Raw genomic sequence first — 20,777 nt, 5'->3', positions numbered from 1 at the left:
TTATGGGATCAGTTCTTTACAGCCGTTTTTTTTAAATGTCACCACTGACTTCATAATAAGGAACTGCAAATAAATCTCAACACCAACATCAAAATCGCTTTTGCAGTCACTCATGATGCAATATTTATTACAGCAACTCATCACAGTTGTTAAATTTTTGTTATTTTCTCAAAAGTTTAGGCACACATGCACACAAAAGCACTCATGAGCTGCATTTAGTCCATAAAGTGCAAACTTGTGTGATTTATCTTCTAAGTCTCAAATGACGCACAACAGCAACCAGCCTGGCCAGGCAAAACACCAGCCAGTGTAGCACCGTGCTCATGCTCAACCTCTTACCCTTCCCAGGAAGTCATCATCATCGTAATACCCTGCCTGATCTCTGGAAGGAAGCTCCTCACACACAGGGGCGTCACCCTCTGTTTGACACTCCCGTGAACCCTCTGAATCATAAGCAAATTCACCAAGACTTTCACTGCCAGAGGAGAAGCGCTTGGAATCTTGCACTCGGAGGTAATGCTGAGCAGGGTACAGAGGGCTCTCTTTCAGGAAGCCAACATCTGGGCTGCTCCCAGGCATTGGGGATGGGGGTTCGGAGATATGATAGGTAATCTCATGTTCCAATTTCAGTTCCTCTGGTTCAGAGAAGTCCGAGACGGCTTGTCTGCAGTCAAAGAATTCTAGATCAGAGTCAGAGTGCTCTGGAGATTCCGATCTCTTACTGAGGTCCTTTGGTAGGACCTTTGGATCCTCTGATTCAAATTCAGAGACTGTTTTCTCAAATTCTGAGAGGACTCTGTCAAAGTCTGGGGAAAACTCAAAGTCTTCAGGATTTTCAGACTGTCTTTTGGTGTTTGCTTCCTTCACAACCTGAGCTGAAATGGAGTCACTGAACACTGGAGACACTGGACTCAAATCATTCAAGGAGGCTTGGCTACATTCGGAAACCCTTAGGGTTTGATGTCCTGAAAATACTGCTTCATAATCTGGTGGTGCCAGAAACTGTGTTGACATGGGTGAAAAAAGCTCACTGATCTGTGCTTTCTCAGGGGACAACTCCAAATCTGAGTATCCATAAGATCTTTCAGACTTTGGACAGGATGTCTTCTCAGGTAGGACTGGAGTAACAGTTCTGTGGGTTGTGTATAGGCTCTGGTCAGGAAGTTGTAGTGGAACTGATTTTGTCGGTTTCTCAGTAGTGAACAGAAAACCCATTTCAGTGTTGTCTTGTTTCATTGTTGTGGCAGTCAACAGCTTTCTTTGCATCTCATCGTCTGTATGAAAATGTGTTTCCTCTGGTGTCTGAGGAAGAGCCTGTAAGTGAATATCAACATGATCTAAATAAGTTCACAAAAAAATCTACCCACAGGTTGGTATGCACCATCAAATTGACCTTAACATTTCATCAGATTAGCATCACATCACTCCGCAGTGACAGATTATTTTCCATCCAGCCAACATCTCATTAGGTTGAGAGCAATAGATGTGAAGCCATGACATGCAACTTTTAAGCATCCTCGCAATGTCCGGACAAATTCAACGACTTAACTGCACTACATTTTGTTGTTAGTTTGTCAAACCACACAGTTATTTAGTCCATCCAAATGACATGTTAACAAATTCATCCAAAATAAGTGTCGCTGCTTGGTCGTCATGCTCTCAGTCTTACCCGTTCTGAGGCTGTCTTGCTCTTAGGTTCTCCAGGACTGATGTGTAAGGGCTTCATTCTTGGGTCTTGAACAAGTGATGGCTTCACAGGAAAGCCTTTTTGGACGTCTTCCTCACAAACAGTTGTTTGTGTAGTTGAGATACCTTCAGCTTCTGATTCATGCTGCATCCATTCATCATATGACAAGACTTCTGATTTCAATCCTGTTGTATTTTGCCAGCCAGGACTGACATGTCCTTCCTCAGACTTTGTCTTAGCAGTTTGAACTAGCAATGGTGAGGCAGCCAAAGGCCTTTTGTTAGGTAATGATGAAGACAGATCAAGCAATAAAGGAGATGTCACATGACTCATAAGTTTGGATTTACAGACAAATCTGTCAGTCCTCTCATAACAAAAGCCTAATTCCTCTTCTGACTCAGCAGATTCAGGGCTCAGTGGCCTTGGGCTATCATCAATCCAACAATCAATGGGTAAAGCAACAAATTCAGAATCTGATGACAAAGACACTGGTGAGGATGATCTATCCATGTTGGTAGCATCAATAAAATAAGAGGACAATATTCTCATGAACTCAGGTACTGGTGAGTCAGGTAATAGTTGTCTGAACTCATTGACAGATTCAGGTGAGGATGGTCTGTCATACTCAGCAACTCTTGATGAAGTGACTTCAAGCTCGCACTCTGAATCAGAGAATCCCAATGACTCAAGTGATGATGACCTATGCATATAAGTGTTCTCCTTCAATGATACTTTAAACTCAGGGATGGGAGAGTCCGGAGACAGAGACCTGTTCTCATTGAACTCAGGCAATGATTCTGGGGATGATGCTCTTTTGTCAGCCATATGCATGGCTGATTCAAGTGACATAGGTCTATATTCAGGATGTGACTCTGATGACAATGACCTATCAATCACATTCCGATCTTCTGATGCTACAGGTTCAGGTGAGGATGATACTGATCTCAGGAACTTTATGCATTCTGGCAACGCCATTGTAAATTCAGGTAAGGGGGAATCTGGTGAGAGCGGTCTGAGCTCATTGACTGATGTTACAGATTCTGGTGATGATGCTCTTGCTTCTAACACCATGACTAAATTAGGGGACATGGGTCCTGAGTCTGTCCAAGATTCTGGTGAATACCGTTCATCATTATCCTCTCTGTCAGATACTGATACAACCACCCAATCATCATCAGAATCTGTTGCCTGTGCCTCAGTGGCAGGTACTTCAAATGTGTACTGAGCTTGTCTGTATGGAGCTTCTCCTGAGGACAAAACATGTTCAATCATTGGTGGAGGTGACTCTAAAACAGGTAAGTTAGATATGACTTGTGCAGTTGAAGTGCAAAAAATGCCATCATCTGTTGAAGCTGTGTCTTTTGTACTTAACGGATGTGTAAAGTCTGAAGGTGGTACTGTGGCAAATGAATCTTGCCCATTTTCATATTCTACTATAGTATCCTGCTCATCATCTGGAACGCTCGTTTCTATCGTACTGCCAATAAATTGCATAAATCCCGTTTTACGGCTGAAAGTTTCTCCAACATACTGAGGATCCCGCACTTGAGAAATCAGCTTCCACAACTCCGCATCCTCAACAAGATTATACTCAGCTACCATAATGACTGATTCTCCAAGTGAGGTAGGTGCCATCACTGTTGATGAAGCAGTACTATCAATGGTTGCTTCATTGGAAATTTGGACTTTTAATTCAGATACTAAAGATTTGGATGCCAAGAGAAATTCTTCCTTACATGATTCAACAGACTCTGGTGATACTGCAGTCTCTTCTAAGCATAACTGCCCTAAAGTTTGTATAGGTGATTCATGCGACAAGGGTTTACATTCATCATCTGACCTCTCTGACTGAGGTGATAGTGGCCTATCAATGATGTTTCCATCATATAAAGCCAAACCACATTCAGTATATGACAATATTGATTCTGGGGATGAACACCCATAGTGTGTTTCTGCAGTCATAGTCTCATCAACATTTTGTGTAAACCAAGGAAGAGGGGAGTCTGGAGACAACCTCTTGTGTTCATCAAGTGATTGAGTAGATTCTGGAGATACAGATCGAATGTTTCCAAGTAACATCAATGCCTTCGGAGACAAGGGTTTGTATTCTGGTATGGATTCAACTGATAGTGGCCTCTCTTGTACCTCTGATCCTGCCGATTCAGGAGAAACTGGTCTAACGTCAACACCAGAATTCATGGACATCAGCAACTCACTCAAAGCATACTCAATATCTGATTCAATGGATTCAGAGGAGGATGATCTAAAACCAATATTCACAATAACACATTCAGGCACTGCTGGTGTAAATTCAGGTACGGGTGAGTCTGGTGACAGAGCCTGGTATTCATCTCCAGATTCTCCTGAGCCAGGAGAATGGTTTCTTTTTTCATAAACTAGTGCTCCTAGGCTCGTAACATTGTATTCTATATCTGAACATGTCGACTCGGATTCAGGTGATGAAGACCTGTAAGCATTGAACTCAAGATATGTCTCTAGAGAAGCCTGTCTGAAGTCAGAAACAGGGGAATCAGGAGAGAGTCTTCTATATTTATTGAGAGATGCTAAGGACTCAGGAGATGAAGGTCGGTCTTCTATGATCACTGGGAAAGATGACTCAAATTCCATGTCCAAATCGGACAGCCCTGATTGAGGTGAAGTGGACCTCAAGTCCATGTGAGATATGGTGGATTCACAAAGTGCCAGTGTAAATTCAGGAATGGGTGAATCTGGTGAAAGAGGTCTAAATTCATCTGTGGATGCAGCTGAACCAGGAGATGCTGCTCTCTCCTCAAAAAGCCAAGGGATACATAAATCTGTGTCTAAATCCTCATCTGAAAATACTGATTCAGGTGATGTGGATCTGTATCTTACTCCTAATATAGTGCTTGCAATCATGGTGTACTGGGGCAGTGGAGAGTCAGGAGACAACCCTCGAACATCAGAGTCAGACCAGCCTGATTGATAGGATTCTGCTCTGTCCTCAAAATCAGACATCTGTGAAATGAAAGGAGCATATTCTATTTCTGAAGTCTCGGATTCAGGTGATGAAGCCCTGTGATCATTAATCTTAGGATACATCTCTGGAAAAGACTGTCTGAAGTCAGAAACAGGGGAATCAGGAGAGAGTCTTCTGTATTTATTGAGAGATGCTAAGGACTCAGGAGATGAAGGTCGGTCTTCTATGATCACTGGGAAAGATGACTCAATTTCCATGTCCAAATCAGACACGACTGATTCCGGGGAAGTGGACTTTAAGTCCATATGTGAAACAGGGGACTCATGAAGTGCCCGTGTGAATTCAGGTATGGGTGAGTCTGGTGACAGAGCCTGGTATTCATCTCCAGATTCTCCTGAGCCAGGAGAATGGTTTCTTTTTTCATAAACTAGTGCTCCTAGGCTCGTAACAATGTATTCTATATCTGAACATGTCGACTCGGATTCAGGTGATGAAGACCTGTAAGCATTAAACTCAAGATATGTCTCTAGAGAAGCCTGTCTGAAATCAGCAACAGGGGAATCAGGAGAAAGTCTTCTATATTTATTGAGAGATGCTAAGGACTCAGGAGATGAAGGTCGGTCTTCTATGATCACTGGGAAAGATGACTCAAATTCCATGTCCAAATCGGACATCCCTGATTCAGGTGAAGTGGACCTCAAGTCCATGTGAGATATGGTGGATTCACAAAGTGCCAGTGTAAATTCAGGAATGGGTGAATCTGGTGAAAGAGGTCTAAATTCATCTGTGGATGCAGCTGAACCAGGAGATGCTGCTCTCTCCTCAAAAAGCCAAGGGATACATAAATCTGTGTCTAAATCCTCATCTGAAAATACTGATTCAGGTGATGTGGATCTGTATCTTACTCCTAATATAGTGCTTGCAATCATGGTGTACTGGGGCAGTGGAGAGTCAGGAGACAACCCTCGAACATCAGAGTCAGACCAGCCTGATTGATAGGATTCTGCTCTGTCCTCAAAATCAGACATCTGTGAAATGAAAGGAGCATATTCTATTTCTGAAGTCTCGGATTCAGGTGATGAAGCCCTGTGATCATTAATCTTAGGATACATCTCTGGAAAAGACTGTCTGAAGTCAGAAACAGGGGAATCAGGAGAGAGTCTTCTGTATTTATTGAGAGATGCTAAGGACTCAGGAGATGAAGGTCGGTCTTCTATGATCACTGGGAAAGATGACTCAATTTCCATGTCCAAATCAGACACGACTGATTCCGGGGAAGTGGACTTTAAGTCCATATGTGAAACAGGGGACTCATGAAGTGCCCGTGTGAATTCAGGTATGGGTGAGTCTGGTGACAGAGCCTGGTATTCATCTCCAGATTCTCCTGAGCCAGGAGAATGGTTTCTTTTTTCATAAACTAGTGCTCCTAGGCTCGTAACAATGTATTCTATATCTGAACATGTCGACTCGGATTCAGGTGATGAAGACCTGTAAGCATTAAACTCAAGATATGTCTCTAGAGAAGCCTGTCTGAAATCAGCAACAGGGGAATCAGGAGAAAGTCTTCTATATTTATTGAGAGATGCTAAGGACTCAGGAGATGAAGGTCGGTCTTCTATGATCACTGGGAAAGATGACTCAAATTCCATGTCCAAATCGGACATCCCTGATTCAGGTGAAGTGGACCTCAAGTCCATGTGAGATATGGTGGATTCACAAAGTGCCAGTGTAAATTCAGGAATGGGTGAATCTGGTGAAAGAGGTCTAAATTCATCTGTGGATGCAGCTGAACCAGGAGATGCTGCTCTCTCCTCAAAAAGCCAAGGGATACATAAATCTGTGTCTAAATCCTCATCTGAAAATACTGATTCAGGTGATGTGGATCTGTATCTTACTCCTAATATAGTGCTTGCAATCATGGTGTACTGGGGCAGTGGAGAGTCAGGAGACAACCCTCGAACATCAGAGTCAGACCAGCCTGATTGATGGGATTCTGCTCTGTCCTCAAAATCAGACATCTGTGAAATGAAAGGAGCATATTCTATTTCTGAAGTCTCGGATTCAGGTGATGAAGCCCTGTGATCATTAATCTTAGGATACATCTCTGGAAAAGACTGTCTGAAGTCAGAAACAGGGGAATCAGGAGAGAGTCTTCTGTATTTATTGAGAGATGCTAAGGACTCAGGAGATGAAGGTCGGTCTTCTATGATCACTGGGAAAGATGACTCAATTTCCATGTCCAAATCAGACAAGACTGATTCCGGGGAAGTGGACTTTAAGTCCATATGTGAAACAGGGGACTCATGAAGTGCCCGTGTAAATTCAGGAATGGGTGAATCTGGTGAAAGAGGTCTAAATTCATCTGTGGATGCAGCTGAACCAGGAGATGCTGCTCTCTCCTCAAAAAGCCAAGGGATACATAAATCTGTGTCTAAATCCTCATCTGAAAATACTGATTCAGGTGATGTGGATCTGTATCTTACTTCTAACATAGTGTTTGTAATCATGGTGTACTGGGGCAGTGGAGAGTCAGGAGACAACCCTCGAACATCAGAGTCAGACCAGCCTGATTGATGGGATTCTGCTCTGTCCTCAAAATCAGACATCTGTGAAATTAAAGGAGCATATTCTATTTCTGAAGCCTCGGATTCAGGTGATGAAGCCCTGTAAGCACTAAACTCAGGATACGTCTCTGGAAAAGATTGTCTGAAGTCAGAAACAGGGGAATCAGGAGAGAGTCTTCTGTATTTACTCAGAGATGCTAAGGACTCAGGAGATGAAGGTCGGTCTTCTATGATAATTGGAAAAGACAGCTCAATTTCCATGTCCAAATCAGACAAGACTGATTCCGGTGAAGTAAACCTTAAGTCAACATGTGAAATGGGGGGCTCATGTAGTGCCTGTGTGAATTCAGGTATGGGTGACTCTGGTGAAAGAGGCCTATGTTCATCTTTGGATGCAGCTGAAGCAGGAGATTCTGCTCTCTCCTCAAAAAGCCAAGGGATACACAAATCTGTCTCCAAATCCTCATCTGAATGTACTGACCCAGGTGATGCAGATCTATATATTACTGTCAACATGGGATGTTCAGTATAAGTGTATTGAGGTATTGGAGAGTCTGGAGACAAACACTGGTATTCATATAACGATTCTGGAGAATTTGTGCTTCCTTCGACTTCAAAAAGCTGAGACAATAGGGGAGCAAGTTCTTCATCAGATGTCAGTGATTCTGGCGATAATGACCTGTAAGACTTAATGTCAGCAAGTTGAATTGGCATAGCTGGCCTAAACTCAAGTATGGGAGAATCAGGTGAGAGTTTTCTGTATTTACTGACTGATGCTAAAGACTCAGTTGATGAAGGTCGGTTCTCAAGTAAAATAGAGAACGGTAATTCCATTTCCACTTCCAAATCTGACAACACTGACTCTGGTGAAGAGGATCTACATTCCATGAGTGTGTGTAAAGCCTCTTGTAGGGCCTGTCTAAACTCTGGAATAGGGGAGTCTGGTGAAAGAGCCCTAAATTTATTCAGAGAGCCAGTTGATTCAGGAGAGGATGATCTGAAATTGGACATTGACAGCAGTGATGTAGGTGAGAAAGACCTATACTCTGTTTCCGAATCAGGTGACAATCTTCTCTCTACAACTTCTAGTTCTAATGACTCTGGAGAGTTTGGTCTATCTTCAGTATCAGGAGGGAAATTCATCAAAGGTGCACACTCAACATTTGATGTGGCTGATTCAGGGGATACTGGCCTAAACCCAACAAATGACGGAAAACGTTCGGATACTCTTGTAATGAATTGAGGTATAGGTGAATCAGGTGACAGGGACTGGCGTTTGGATGCCACTGAATCAGGAGATGAAGGTCTACGATCATCAAATACTAATGCAAATGGCTCATCATCATAATCTATATCTGAATAAAAGACTGACTCTGGTGACATAGACCTGTATTCAGCATTTGAAATGGCTGGGTACAGTACAGCCTGTCTGAATTCAGGTATGGGTGAATCTAATGCCCTCAACTCATTTTCAGAATCGGGTGTGAAGGATGTCCCTTGTACATCAATTAATGGCATGTCCAGAACATACATGTCAGTGTCTGACATTACAGATAGGGGTGATGATGACCTGCTCCCTGAAATTAACACAGCTGATTCTATATATTGCCTAAACTGTGGTACAGGAGAATCTGCCGCTAAAGTCCTGAGCTCATTATCTGATGTTGTTGAATCAGGAGATGATGTTCTTAATCCTGCTGCTATCATCAGTGACTGAGAGGACATAGGCCTATATTCTGGAATCGATTCTGGTGAAAATGGCCTCATATTAATTTCTGATGTCACTGAATCGGGAGAATCCGGTCTGTCTTGAAAGTCAAATTCTGAAGGCAAACATCTTGATGAATCCTCAAGATCTGAGGTGTCTGATTCAGGTGAGGATGATCTATATCTGCCAACTAAAGCAAGAGAGTTCTGTAACTCTGTCTTAAAGTCAGGCACTGGTGAGTCAGGAGAGAGAGGCCTGTGTTTGCTTAGTGAGCCATCTGATTCAGGAGATGATAACCTTGACTCAGTAGATAAAGCATCAACATCACATTGCTCAAGTTCTGTATCTGACACGGGTTCAGAAGATGATGCTCTGTGATGTTCCACTTCAGGAAGCAAGACAGAAAATTGGGGAATGGGTGAATCTGGACACAAAGGTCTAGACTCATCCTCAGAGTTCCCTGTATCCTGAGAATCAGATCTCAGAACTGAATCACCTGAATCAAGGGGATTGTACTCCTTACTAGTCTCCACATAATCAAACTCTTCAGTTGTGCTTATAAAGGCTTCTCCTACATAAAAGGGATCATAAAGTTTACTCATCAGCTGGTTTACTGTAAATGTTGCGTTAGCAGCTGATTGCCTTTCTTGAAACATAGTAACTACTGATTCAGAATTCATAACTTGGGGATCTGAAGAGGAGTCTTTTAAAGACTCTGATGGTGACAGAGGCCTGTGTTCTGATCCAAAATCAGGAGACACTGGTCTCTGTTCCCCCTTGGTCTTTGTTTGCATTGGTTGAAGAACGTCTGCATCAGATGAATCTTCAGTGTCAATCTTCACACCATCCTCTAATTCTTCCTCTTTTACATCTGAATCCTCTAGAAAGTACTCAATTCTTGTTCCAGCATACTCAAAAACACCGGTTTTACTGAAAAACGTTTCTCCAACATAGTGAGGATCACGTATTTGAGAAATGAGCTTCCAAAGTTCAGCATCATAAACAAGTCTATATACTGGCACATGTACTGCCTTTAGAGATGAGGTTTCCCCAATACCCCCTAATTGTCTCTCTGTGGTCTCCGATACTTGTGACTCTGGTGAGTCAGGTCTATGCTTGCAAATACTTATGTCTATACTTGAGTGTGTAAATTCAGAATCAGAAATCACTGACTCAGGAGAAGATGATCTATGAGCAACAACTGAAACTGATTCTGTCAGCCCTGTTTTGAAATCTGGTATCGGTGAGTCACCTCTGTAGTCATCCCCAGAAACTACTGAATTAGGTGAGGATGGTCTTCTGTCAGAGGATAGTTGTGATAGATATATAGCACCATATTCATTATCTGAACAAACTGAAACAGGTGATGTGGATCTTTCCAGTGTGGTCCAAACATTTAATTCTGGGCAAGTCTGTTTAAATACAGGAATGGGAGACTCAGTAGAAAGTGGCCCATTTTCATTGACAGAATCAGGTGATGATGGTCTGTTCTCAGCAAACAATAATGGCAAAGAGAAATAATCACATTCAAGATCAGAGGTGATTGATTCCAGTGATGAAGACCGATTCAATCTAGTAATTACAACTGAATCTGGTAAAAACTGTCTAAAATCAGGAATAGGTGATTCAGGTGACGCACAGTTGACAGAGGCTACTGAATCACAAGAAGCTGGTCTGTCCTCAAAAACAAATGAAATGTTCGAATCAGCCTCCAGATCTGACAGTACTGACTCTGTTGACACTGATCTACAGTAAATGTGTGAGGGTCCAGAGAGAGAGGCAAGGTACTGAGGAATAGGGGAATCTGGTGATAAAGCTCGCTGACTATCCACAGAGTCCCCTGAGTGGAAGGATTCTCGTCTAAGTGAGTCCAGCACCAACAGCGAATGTGGTGACATGGGTCTATATTCAGCCTCAGAATCTGGTGAAAGTGATCTTTGGTAACGTCCTGACTGAAAAGAAGCTTTCTCTACAACAGACACATTTTCAAATGTCACATCTGCCTCTGTTTGATAAGACTCCATGTCTGTTACAGCAAACTGAAACCCTCCTTTTTTACCCATGAAGGTTTCTCCTAAATACTGAGGGTCACAGATTTGTGAGATGAGCCTCCAATGTTCGACATCATACACTAAATTGTCGGCTGACATTTCATTTGTTTGGGATAAAGGCTGATGATGCTGAGGTACACACATTGAGGACTCTCTAGATAATTGCTGATCTTCAGGGACATTTGCAGTGAATGCCAATGATGGCAGATCAGAAGCAGTTTCTGGAGGCGAAATAGGTGAAAGAGCTTGATCAGATTCTAGTATCTCTTCATATGTTTTAGTGATAGGCTCAGGTGATTTTCTTTTATGTTGTGTAACATCCTGCACAGGTTCATGATCAGTTGTGATTGATTTCTTAGATTTTTTCTTTCTCACCGATTTTTTCTTCTTAGACACGGGATTGTGCAGACCCTCCTTAAAGTTTCCTTCATCATGAGATAATACTTCTATACTTGAATTAGTTGATAAGACCTCAGCTCCTGAGGGTGGTGTGACAATGGTTTTGTCAGACTGAATCTCATCAGGTACTACTGATTGTTTCTTGAGATCTTCAGGTTCATTAAATTTCAGAAGATTTTTTTCTTCAGTTTTTGACTCTTCTAGATAAATGTTAGTTTTTGTTTCAAACTGCTTTTCAGCACATGCGCCTACAAAAACTGCAGCTCCTGTTGGTTCAAGAGGTAGGTCAATCACAAGGTTAGGCAATGGTCCCCTGTCACATTTAGAACCATTAGAATCTGGGGATAAAGGCCTATTCTCAAAATTTGAGAGCAATGGCATTGCCTCATATTCTGTATCTGACAACTCAGATTCTGGTGATGATGAATGATAATTTATAGTAACAGCATCGTGGACAGATGGCGTATATTGTGGTAGGGGAGAATCTGGGGATAAACACTCATTGAGTGTTTCTGATTCAGGAGAGGGTGCTCTAATGTCTAACTCTTCTGACTGTGGAGACATTGGACTGTAGTCAGGAACTGGCTCTGGTGAAAGTGGCCTTTCCTCAATATCAGACAACGATATAACAACCCAATCATCATCACTCTCAGACACTGATTCCACTGGTTTTGATGGTTTGCTCTGTGTATCAGATACCAATGGTTCAGGTGAATTTGTTCTATGATCATCAGGTATGGAATCCCACTCTACCTCTGCAGGTTCAACTGATTCAGGGGAGGGTGATGTATGTCCAACCACAGGTAAAACAGATTCAGACTCATCTCCAGATGCAACAGAAGGAGGTGATGAAGCTCTGTCTTCATGGTTGAGTGATGATGCATATTCTTCAATTGAGCTTACAGATTCAGGTGAAGTGGATCTCTCCCCTATCATTACAATAGCTGAGTCAGGTCTGTTGTGACTGAAATCAGGTATAGGTGAATCAATTGACAATGCTTTATATTTGTTCACAGATGCTACAGATTCTGGGGATGTTGGCCTGTCTTCAGAAAGTGTTGATAACAATAGTGGTGTTTCAAATTCCAAATGTGATGACACGGACTCAGGTGATGACGACCTACTTTGCCAGGTTGTACAAATCTCAGAGACTGGTCTAAATTCTGGGACAGGGGAGTCTGGTGGAAGCTGACAATGTGCAGTGATAGACCCAAAGGATTCAGGAGATGATGGTCTTGTCTCATGGAAATCAGGAGATGGAGTCACACGCTCAGAGGATGTAAAAAACCACTGCATTGCTTCTAAAATGATGGACTCAGGTGATGATGTTCTGTCTTCTAAATCAAAAGTTAATGATTGAGGTGAGATGGATCCCTCATTGCTATAATCGCTGCCTAACGATACTGGCTTTCCAAATGGTCTTTTATTTGAAACCATTGGTGTTAATGGTCTTTCCTCTGCTTCTACTGTTAACAGCATATAAGTCCCTCCTGGTTGCCCCCTGGCTGAAGCCTCCACATCAACATTTTCCCATGGAAAAACAGGAGGTGGTAGGGGAGACAACGGCCTAAACTGAGGTATTGGAGAATCGGGTGCAAGAAAGTTTAGCTCATTTAATGATGACACTGATTCAGGAGATGAGGCCCTACTTTCTGTCAGTAATATTGCTGCATTGGTCACACATTCAGGTGAAGAGGATCTATCATGAACTAAGCTATGACGTTCACAAAGAGCTTTAGAAGTGGACTCTGGTAAATGGGATCTATATCTGGATGCCTCACTGTCTTGTGTAAAATTTACAGAATCCACAACTTCATTTTCAGGTTCATTTAGTATGAAAGACAGTGGTTTCTCAAAGCTATACTCGGCTCCTGGTATAACTGACAGAGCATTATTTACTGAATTTGCATCTGTCTGTTCACAAATTGAGTCATGTGACACCTGAATAAAGCTGCCCGAGCTCATGAGTTCCTGACCTGCTAATGTCTGAGTGGTAATATCCTGGGTTTGATTAATGGCATGAATGGATTTGAGATCAAGGTCATCTGAAATTGAGGCATGGTAAACTTCAATGTCAGGGATAGAGTGTGACACATTTTCATTAATGTTTGTTTGTGTAGCAGCTCCCTCAACTTCATCTTTCTTGACTTCAGCTGGAACTATGTCTTCGGGCACCACAGACACATTGTCACCATCTAAGTCTATCAGTTCAACATCATATCCATACAGGACTTTATAAAGTCGATGTGAAACTTCATCCAGGTGTTTTCTGTCCATTTGTTTGGTCTGCGTGGATTCTGTCATTGCATCTGAAGTAAGCTCAGCAGGCTGAAGCCGTTGTTCACTTGTTGTTGGTTGTTGTATAAAGGAAATCTTTTCAGAGACTTCATTAGATTCCAAAAGCTCCATAGACAGTTTCTTGAAGTCTTGCTCAGCCTGATCACACTCAATCAAACTATCCCCAAAGTCAGTCATAGACAACGGACGACTCTCGCATACACCTGTTCGAGAGCTATTGGATTCTCGCCAAGGCAATGGAGACAAATAATGAGCATTGTCTTCAGAATGGGTGGTTTGTAGGCACTCCAAGCTCCACTCCTCTCCGCCCTCTGCTCCCTCATAATCAACAGGACCTTCATCATCACATGGTTCAACAGTGGGATAAGGAGGTGGGGTAACCTGGGTGCCTAACATGGGTGCACCTCTGTACACAGGGCTTGTCACATGGGATCTGAGGTTGATGGGAGTGGTGCAGTACAATGTGAAGAAAGGACTTACTTGTTTAAAACTGCCTGTGTGTACCGTGTCTGTCAATTCCTCATAAATTCTTTGTGATGAGCTGTGAAAAAAAGAGGTTTTCAATATTCAGTATGAAGTATGAAGAGTATCCCTTCATTTTATCATAATGTCTAAACTTAACATGTTCCATTAAACCAGTGATGATCACACAGTATGTATTAAAAGTGTAATTTGTAAGAAATGGCCAAAAAGATATCTAAAACTATAGGTAGCAGCATGACCACTGACTGTTGCTTACTATCTTATTTGCTGTAGCTATCTGTGGATGTAGTGACGAACTGCTGTTAGCAAGTAGCTCAGTGGGGAGCAGAGTAAGCCTGGACCACAACCTCAGATCACAGGCAATGGAATCATAACACAGCTGGACAGACTGGGACTGAAAACAGGCTCCATCTGAGACTGACGGATGCCAGCTTAGACATCAGCGACATGTAAAAACGGTGTGTAGAGCCGGAATATTTTCACATCTTACATCAGTGAATTGAGGATTTATTTGCGTTTTTTGAAGTTGAAGTTTGAATGAAGTGTGTTCACTCATCTTGAATTCAGAAGGTGTATGGTTGTATTTTTCTGTTAAAGCTATGGTCTACGATTTGAAAGATTTGTTGTTATTATTAACATCATTTAGATGGTGGTTATGACCCAATAGTACCACCCACACAATGTGGAGAGTAAAAGGAACCAAAAAAATCCATTCTCTCTAGTGTCTGTAAAACTGAAAAGAAATTGACCAATAGGAACCATCCGGCCCTGATGGCTCCAATTGGATCAATTTTCCGATCCAATCCTCGCTCACTCTCCTGCTCCTGCTCACGTCTGGTCCCGACCCACTTCCGCATTTGAAACTACAAGCGGACAAGAGGTTTGTTTTGCCCTGAGCAGTTCAGCTGCCTCTGCTCGCCCCACCGACAAAGAGTCAAAGAAAGAGAGTCTCACTGAAAAGACACAAAGCGAGATGTGAAACAAAGAGGGCTCAAACCGAATAAACATCGGGTCATCGTTTGAACGGTGGCGAAAGGTCCGTGAAGATATGGACCCGGTGCTGATACAGCGGCGTTTCTATTGAGCAGGTAACCTTCGTCTTTATTGTGGATGTTGTGACACAGATAACTTTCATGCTGATGCTGCTTATGACTGTGAAAGCTGCCGTTAGTTTGTTTCTGTGTTCTTAGACGGTGTCTGTCTCCGCAGTGTTGTCAACACTTGTTTACTTGTTCGACGGAGACGTTAGCCTCTATGCTAGCATTGTAAGCTAACAACAAGCTAACATTGCTAACATGTTTACACCAAATCAGCCTATTTATTTGTGCGTGGCAGCTAAATGAAGCAGCAAGTAAGATGAATGAAGGGATGGATGAAATCCCAACGCGAAGCGGAGGGGTTTCGGATTTATTTCCGGATTTTTATCTTATTTGTCCGGATTTATTTCTCCATAACAACCTCTCGCCCGGTCACTACTCAACTGTTATGCTAACCCTCCTCCCGGTCTTGTCCGTTTGTTTTCAACGAAGCCTTTGCTAAATCAATATGATGGATTATCATATAGGCGTTACGATGTGTGTATTTGTGTGTCTTATCGGTCATAAACAAGAGATTACGGTTTACGGACACGTTTGTGTCGCGGTCTGTGTGAGTGTGTGTCCTAGCTGCTGTCTGGTGCTACTCAGACAACAGCTGGGACACACACAGCTACTCCGAAACTCACACAGGTTTGTTTTTCAGCCACAATGTGGAAGCGATCGTTGTGATTAAAGCTGACGGCAGCATCTGTTAGTCTCTTGGCCCTCAGTAACTTTTAGAAGTGGCTAACTTAGCTGTTGTAGCTGATTACGTAGCTGTAAGGTAACGTAGCTGTAGCATGCTAATGACGTTACGCTAGCTTGGCTGTGGAGCTTAGCTGTGGACATTGTAATGACTTACAAGATTTACGTTAGTTTCAACGTGCATTGTAATAACTTTATCTGTGAATCCGACATCGTTACTCCGCATTCAAAGCTGGGCTGTATTTGGTTTCTGCCGGCTTGTTGCTCTTGGTGCTTGTTGCGGGACGTATAAAGTTCGTTCAAGAGAGAAAAAAAAAAAGCTTGTAGCCGGAGGGGGTGTGTCCATGGATCTATAATATAATACATCCATGGGTGTGTCGCGGGACTCCGAGGGGAGAGCGATACAAGCTCGGAGGGGAGGGGTTAAGGAGCACAGAGGGGAGGGGTGTGTGTGTGGGGGGGATGCTTTTTTCAAACCTCTCTCAGATCGTAGACCAGAGCTTTAAGTATAGAAATGATGTGTAAAATACATCCTTTCTTGACATTCTATGAGTTTAGTTTGTTTATTTATTAGACTAAGTAGTGGACTCGCTGCTCACATACATCTCCTGACTAAACCTCAGAGGAGCTATCGCCCTTTCTCACTATCAGACTATCTCACTATCGGACATCACCTCTTCTCCAATGTAATAAAGTGGTTATGAGATAGGATGGGCTGGGGCTAGCTGGTAAGCATGCTAACTTCAGCAGACATCTCTGCAACACATTATAAAGATGCCTTTGACAGAACAGTTACACTGTTGTTTCACATTCTGGTAATGATGTTTATAAACTAAATGTCTAGCCATATCTTACAAGCTGCTCCTTTAAGTCTTATTAAAATCCCACCCCTTTTAAGGGCAGAAATCTGTCAAAAAGATTTTCAAAATTGTAATCATTGAAGGAAGAATAAAGGTATTTAAGGAAATATTTGAATGCATTTCAAATATCTTTTGAGTTGTACACAACACCAGTAAGCATCTAAAACGACCTATGTTGACATCTGCAGGTAAGTTTTTGAGCGCATGTATAAACCTCCTGCATAACTTACTATGTTGTCTCCATCTCTTTTTGTAGTTTCTCTTTCTGGGCATTTCTAAGAAGACCTGTTGCTGTGGAATCCGTCTCTGATCTTCCCATTGTCTCGTGAAGTGATGACAAACTGGAGGACAGGTCCTCTGCTGATACCATGGGTACCTCTTGTCCAGAGCCTGGACTCCTACGTGTGGCCTCTGTGCGCCTGCCTGGCCTGGGGCTGTCAATGTCTTCATGAAGGGCAGAGAAACCTGATAGAGGATACAGCGCAAGCATACAGAAAAGGTGCATACTTTGGTTGGTAAAAATAAGTCTGAATCTTAAAGGGAAGGAATAAATTAGAACTTTCTATAAAGGTATAACAACAACCTGAACATCTGCATCAAGTTAACATTGGCTTGCATACCTTCACTATGATCCAATGCTATTGTCCGCTCGATTTCTGCATAGGTATGTGATGATGTCTCGTCTTGAGTGGACTTGATTATCTTGGTTTCAATGAGGTGAACAATGTCCATTCTGTTGATCTTAGTCAGTCTTTTGATCAGTGTGGTTTCTGGTGACACAGAAAACAGACCTAAAATTTTACATTATTTACTTATTTTTTGTACTTGTTTAAAAATATTTCATTCTGAGACATTTGTGCCCTACTCATCACTAACCTGTGTTACTCTTTCCCTCCCTCTCTGTCCAGAGCTTCAAAAGGGCATGGCTTTGATCTTGAAGTGAGTTGGGGTTTTCAATCCTTATAAGGTTGATCCTCTCCTCACTGAAGTCCAGTTCTCGCGCCAGCTCTATGGAGGAAAATAAATTACAGTAATGATTTTGATGGTACAATTATGCATTTTAAATGTTTGGCAGCAAAAATGAAGCAATAATGTATATTTTAAGTTTGATACCTTGATCACTGCAACTAAGATGTGACTCACCTGTCCAGCTGAAGCCCAGATGGTCAGCTATAATGGCCAACCGTTGCTCTTTTCTCTCTGCTTCATCCTGTGGATCTACTGTAAATACCACCAGACAGCCATGAGCGGTCAGAGCCGCAAGGTATACCAAATCAAACCACATTTACAAAAGGAATCGACAAAAAACTTCACTGGCTTCCTTGACAGTTTTTTGGGGGGGGTAATTCATTACATTGAATTCAGAAATTGTTCCCTAAAACAAGTACATAAAATGCCTGTATAGAATGGTCATGTTAAACCTTGTGGTGGCATTATAATTAAGAAATGCACATTTTAATAACTAGGAGAGTATTGGCATTACATGCAATGGTTTAAATAATCTTTAAAACACTTTAGACACTAAGTTATTTCCCAAGTTCCATAAAGCCTTTAAGTCAATCTTGAGATTTTCAGCACACATAGAAGGAAAGATAGACGTCATTACAGACACAAACACAGCACAAGTGACACAGTCACATGGATTCTTTAACTACAATTGGGACTCAACTACAAGAGACAGAGAGGCAGCACCTTTACAGCTGCAGTGTACTAATGAGGCACAACAGATAGAGAATAGCCCCTTAAACTTGGGGGATACCTTGACTTTGGGCTTTATCATCTGGGATTCGCTGCATCTGTGTCTCAACAGGGTCGTCCCACAGTGGTCTAATGGGAAAGACGTCTCCTGAGGGAGGGAACTGCATCTCAGGGAAAGTTTCTCTTTCTATTATTGATGGGTCAATGAGACTGCTCTCATCATCTGAGATGGCAGCTGCAGCCTCATGTTCATTCTCTGTCTCTGCCTGTGCCAATCTTGCCACAAGTTTTGCTGCTTCATCACTTATCTCCTCAAAGAACTCAATGGACTGTTTGCATGGCTCACTTTTCTCTTTAGTGGGCGTTGTTGACTGACCACCTTTTCCTCGGACTGGCAATCTGGACTGGAAGCTTTTAGATTTTGCTGACTCAGCACTCTTTTTAGCAGATGGCTTGGTGGTCTCCCCTTCACAGAAGCTCTTGGCTTTGGAAGATGTCTTGGTTTTGGCATCCACAGAAGGACCTGCATCTGTCTCAGATTTTCTCCTTGAATCCTTTTTTACAGGAACCTTAAGCTTTCTGTCTTGGGTTGACTCAGCACGTTTGACACTAGAATCAGGCTTTAAAGTGCTAGCCTTGATGGGAATTCTAGATTTTGATTCAGAAGTGAAGGAGGCCTCTTTTTTAAGAGTTGTTGAAGAGGAGGTTGCATGAGATGGAGAGGGAATTGAGGATTTACCCCGACCTTGAGAAGCAGACTTAGCTTGTGTTTTGACTGGAGTCTTTTTAACACTACTGGAAGCACTTTGTTTGGACTTGCCTGTTGGTTTGGGGGCTTCTATCACTGACTGTGGTTCCTCTGGAGAAGAATCAGAGGACTCTTGGCCCTGCTCGGAGTAAACTGATCTAGTGACTGTAGTTTCTGCTGTCTGTACATTGGTTATCATTTGGTCAGGGCAAGTTGTGTCTAAATCTAAGCAACCTTCATTTACATGTTTTTCTGTTTTAGTCTCTGGACCTTCAGGGGATGTCTGATCTTTCTTTGTAGATTTGGATGAAGCTGAAATGCCCATTTTAGGGATTTTAAATTTGGAGGCATCAGCTTTCAAGGCTGGCTGGTCACATTCAGGTGGGGACTGAAGCTCAAAGTCAGTTGTTTCTTTTGATTCCTCAGTCTCCTCAGTCTTTACCTCTAGTGTTAGATTGAGGCCAACTTCAGGTTCTTCTGCTGATCTCACAACTTCCTGACTGGGCTCTTCTAAGAGAGGCTCCTCTAAAGGCTGTTCTCCTATCTGGAAAAAGGCAAAGCCACCCGCCTCTTCCTCATAGCTCCTCTTAGTCATATCAATAGCACCACTTCGGGTCATTTCAAAGAGTTTTCCTTCTTGGAATAGGAAGGGGTTGGGCTCACTGGCAGGAGTGCTCTCTTCTGTTGGTGTTCTACCAGGTGTTGTGTCTGGAGTTGCTTGGAGAGATTGACGATCTACTGCCAGATTCAGTATCTTTTGTTCCTCCTCTTTGACACGAGCTGCAAAAGCAGCATCATCCTCCCGCATGGTAGACCACGAGTCAGTGTCTACCCTTGCAGTGACACCTTTTGACTCAGTTCTGGGAGGTCCCAGTGCATCATCATCCTCTTCTGTATCATCATAGATACAGACCTCCGGTTTGAACATTTCCTTTGACTGACCTATGGAAGCAGTTGCTCCAGCTTCTGGTGCTCCTGTATGCACCTTATGATCTCCTTTCACTTCATCAGTTACATTGCTACCTTGTTTTTGTGTACCAATCTTTTCATCGGTCGTGCCTAACTTTTGACCACTCTTGTCATCGCTTTTGTTTTCTCTTGACTTCCTTAAACTCTCCTCCTTTTGCTCATCTGTCCTGTTTTCAGCGCTTGATGTTCCAGCAGACTTTTTGGCTGTACTGTCTTTATCAGCAGGTGGAAGGGCTGTTTGTGCCTGTGCAGTTTCGAGTTTGGTTTTTGACTGATGCTGGCCTGAGACAGAGTGAGGTCCCTCTGAAGTGACACTGGCTGTTGTGTTCTTGAACTCTTTGCTGTGGGATCCATCATGCAAACCTGCTGAAAAAGGAGAGGGAGGTTGTACTTTAATATGGGGATCAACAAAAAGAGCTAACTCTGAATCTTCAGCGGGTCTATTGAGCCCACATTCACTCTGCGAAAGCTTCTCTCTTGTGGGCTCTAATGTTTCATAGCTGTCATCCCCTATTTTGGCATCTGCTGAAGGAAATAAATCTTTTCTAGAGTTTTTTTTGCTCCTTGCGTCT

At 42.6% G+C, this 20,777-nt stretch overlaps 1 protein-coding gene across 4 annotated transcripts in view; it reads right to left on the bottom strand.

The window, feature by feature from the left end:
* LOC311252105 (ankyrin-2-like) overlaps positions 1-20,777 on the bottom strand; it is an 89,093-nt gene that overhangs the window by 8,858 nt on the left and 59,458 nt on the right. For 2 of the 4 annotated variants that reach the window (XM_084344941.1, XM_084344942.1), the window contains exons 1-2: positions 1,670-14,108; positions 340-1,314 (exon numbers count right to left, since the gene is read on the bottom strand). In XM_084344941.1, coding sequence (XP_084201067.1) covers positions 340-1,314; positions 1,670-14,062 — 13,368 coding nt within the window. In that variant the 5' untranslated portion in view covers positions 14,063-14,108. Of the gene's footprint in view, positions 1-339; positions 1,315-1,669; positions 14,109-14,146; positions 14,208-17,020; positions 17,256-17,410; positions 17,582-17,666; positions 17,799-17,933; positions 18,012-18,549; positions 20,572-20,777 lie in introns of those variants that run through there. The other 2 variants (XM_084344944.1, XM_084344943.1) reach the window with 2 other exon arrangements.

The sequence above is a fragment of the Pagrus pagrus genome (assembly GCF_965226575.1).
Source record: "Pagrus pagrus genome assembly, chromosome: 22".
NCBI classification, from domain to species: Eukaryota; Metazoa; Chordata; class Actinopteri; order Spariformes; family Sparidae; genus Pagrus; species Pagrus pagrus.
Note: the sequence above shows the minus strand (reverse complement) of the source record. Positions and strands in the feature narration are given on the sequence as shown.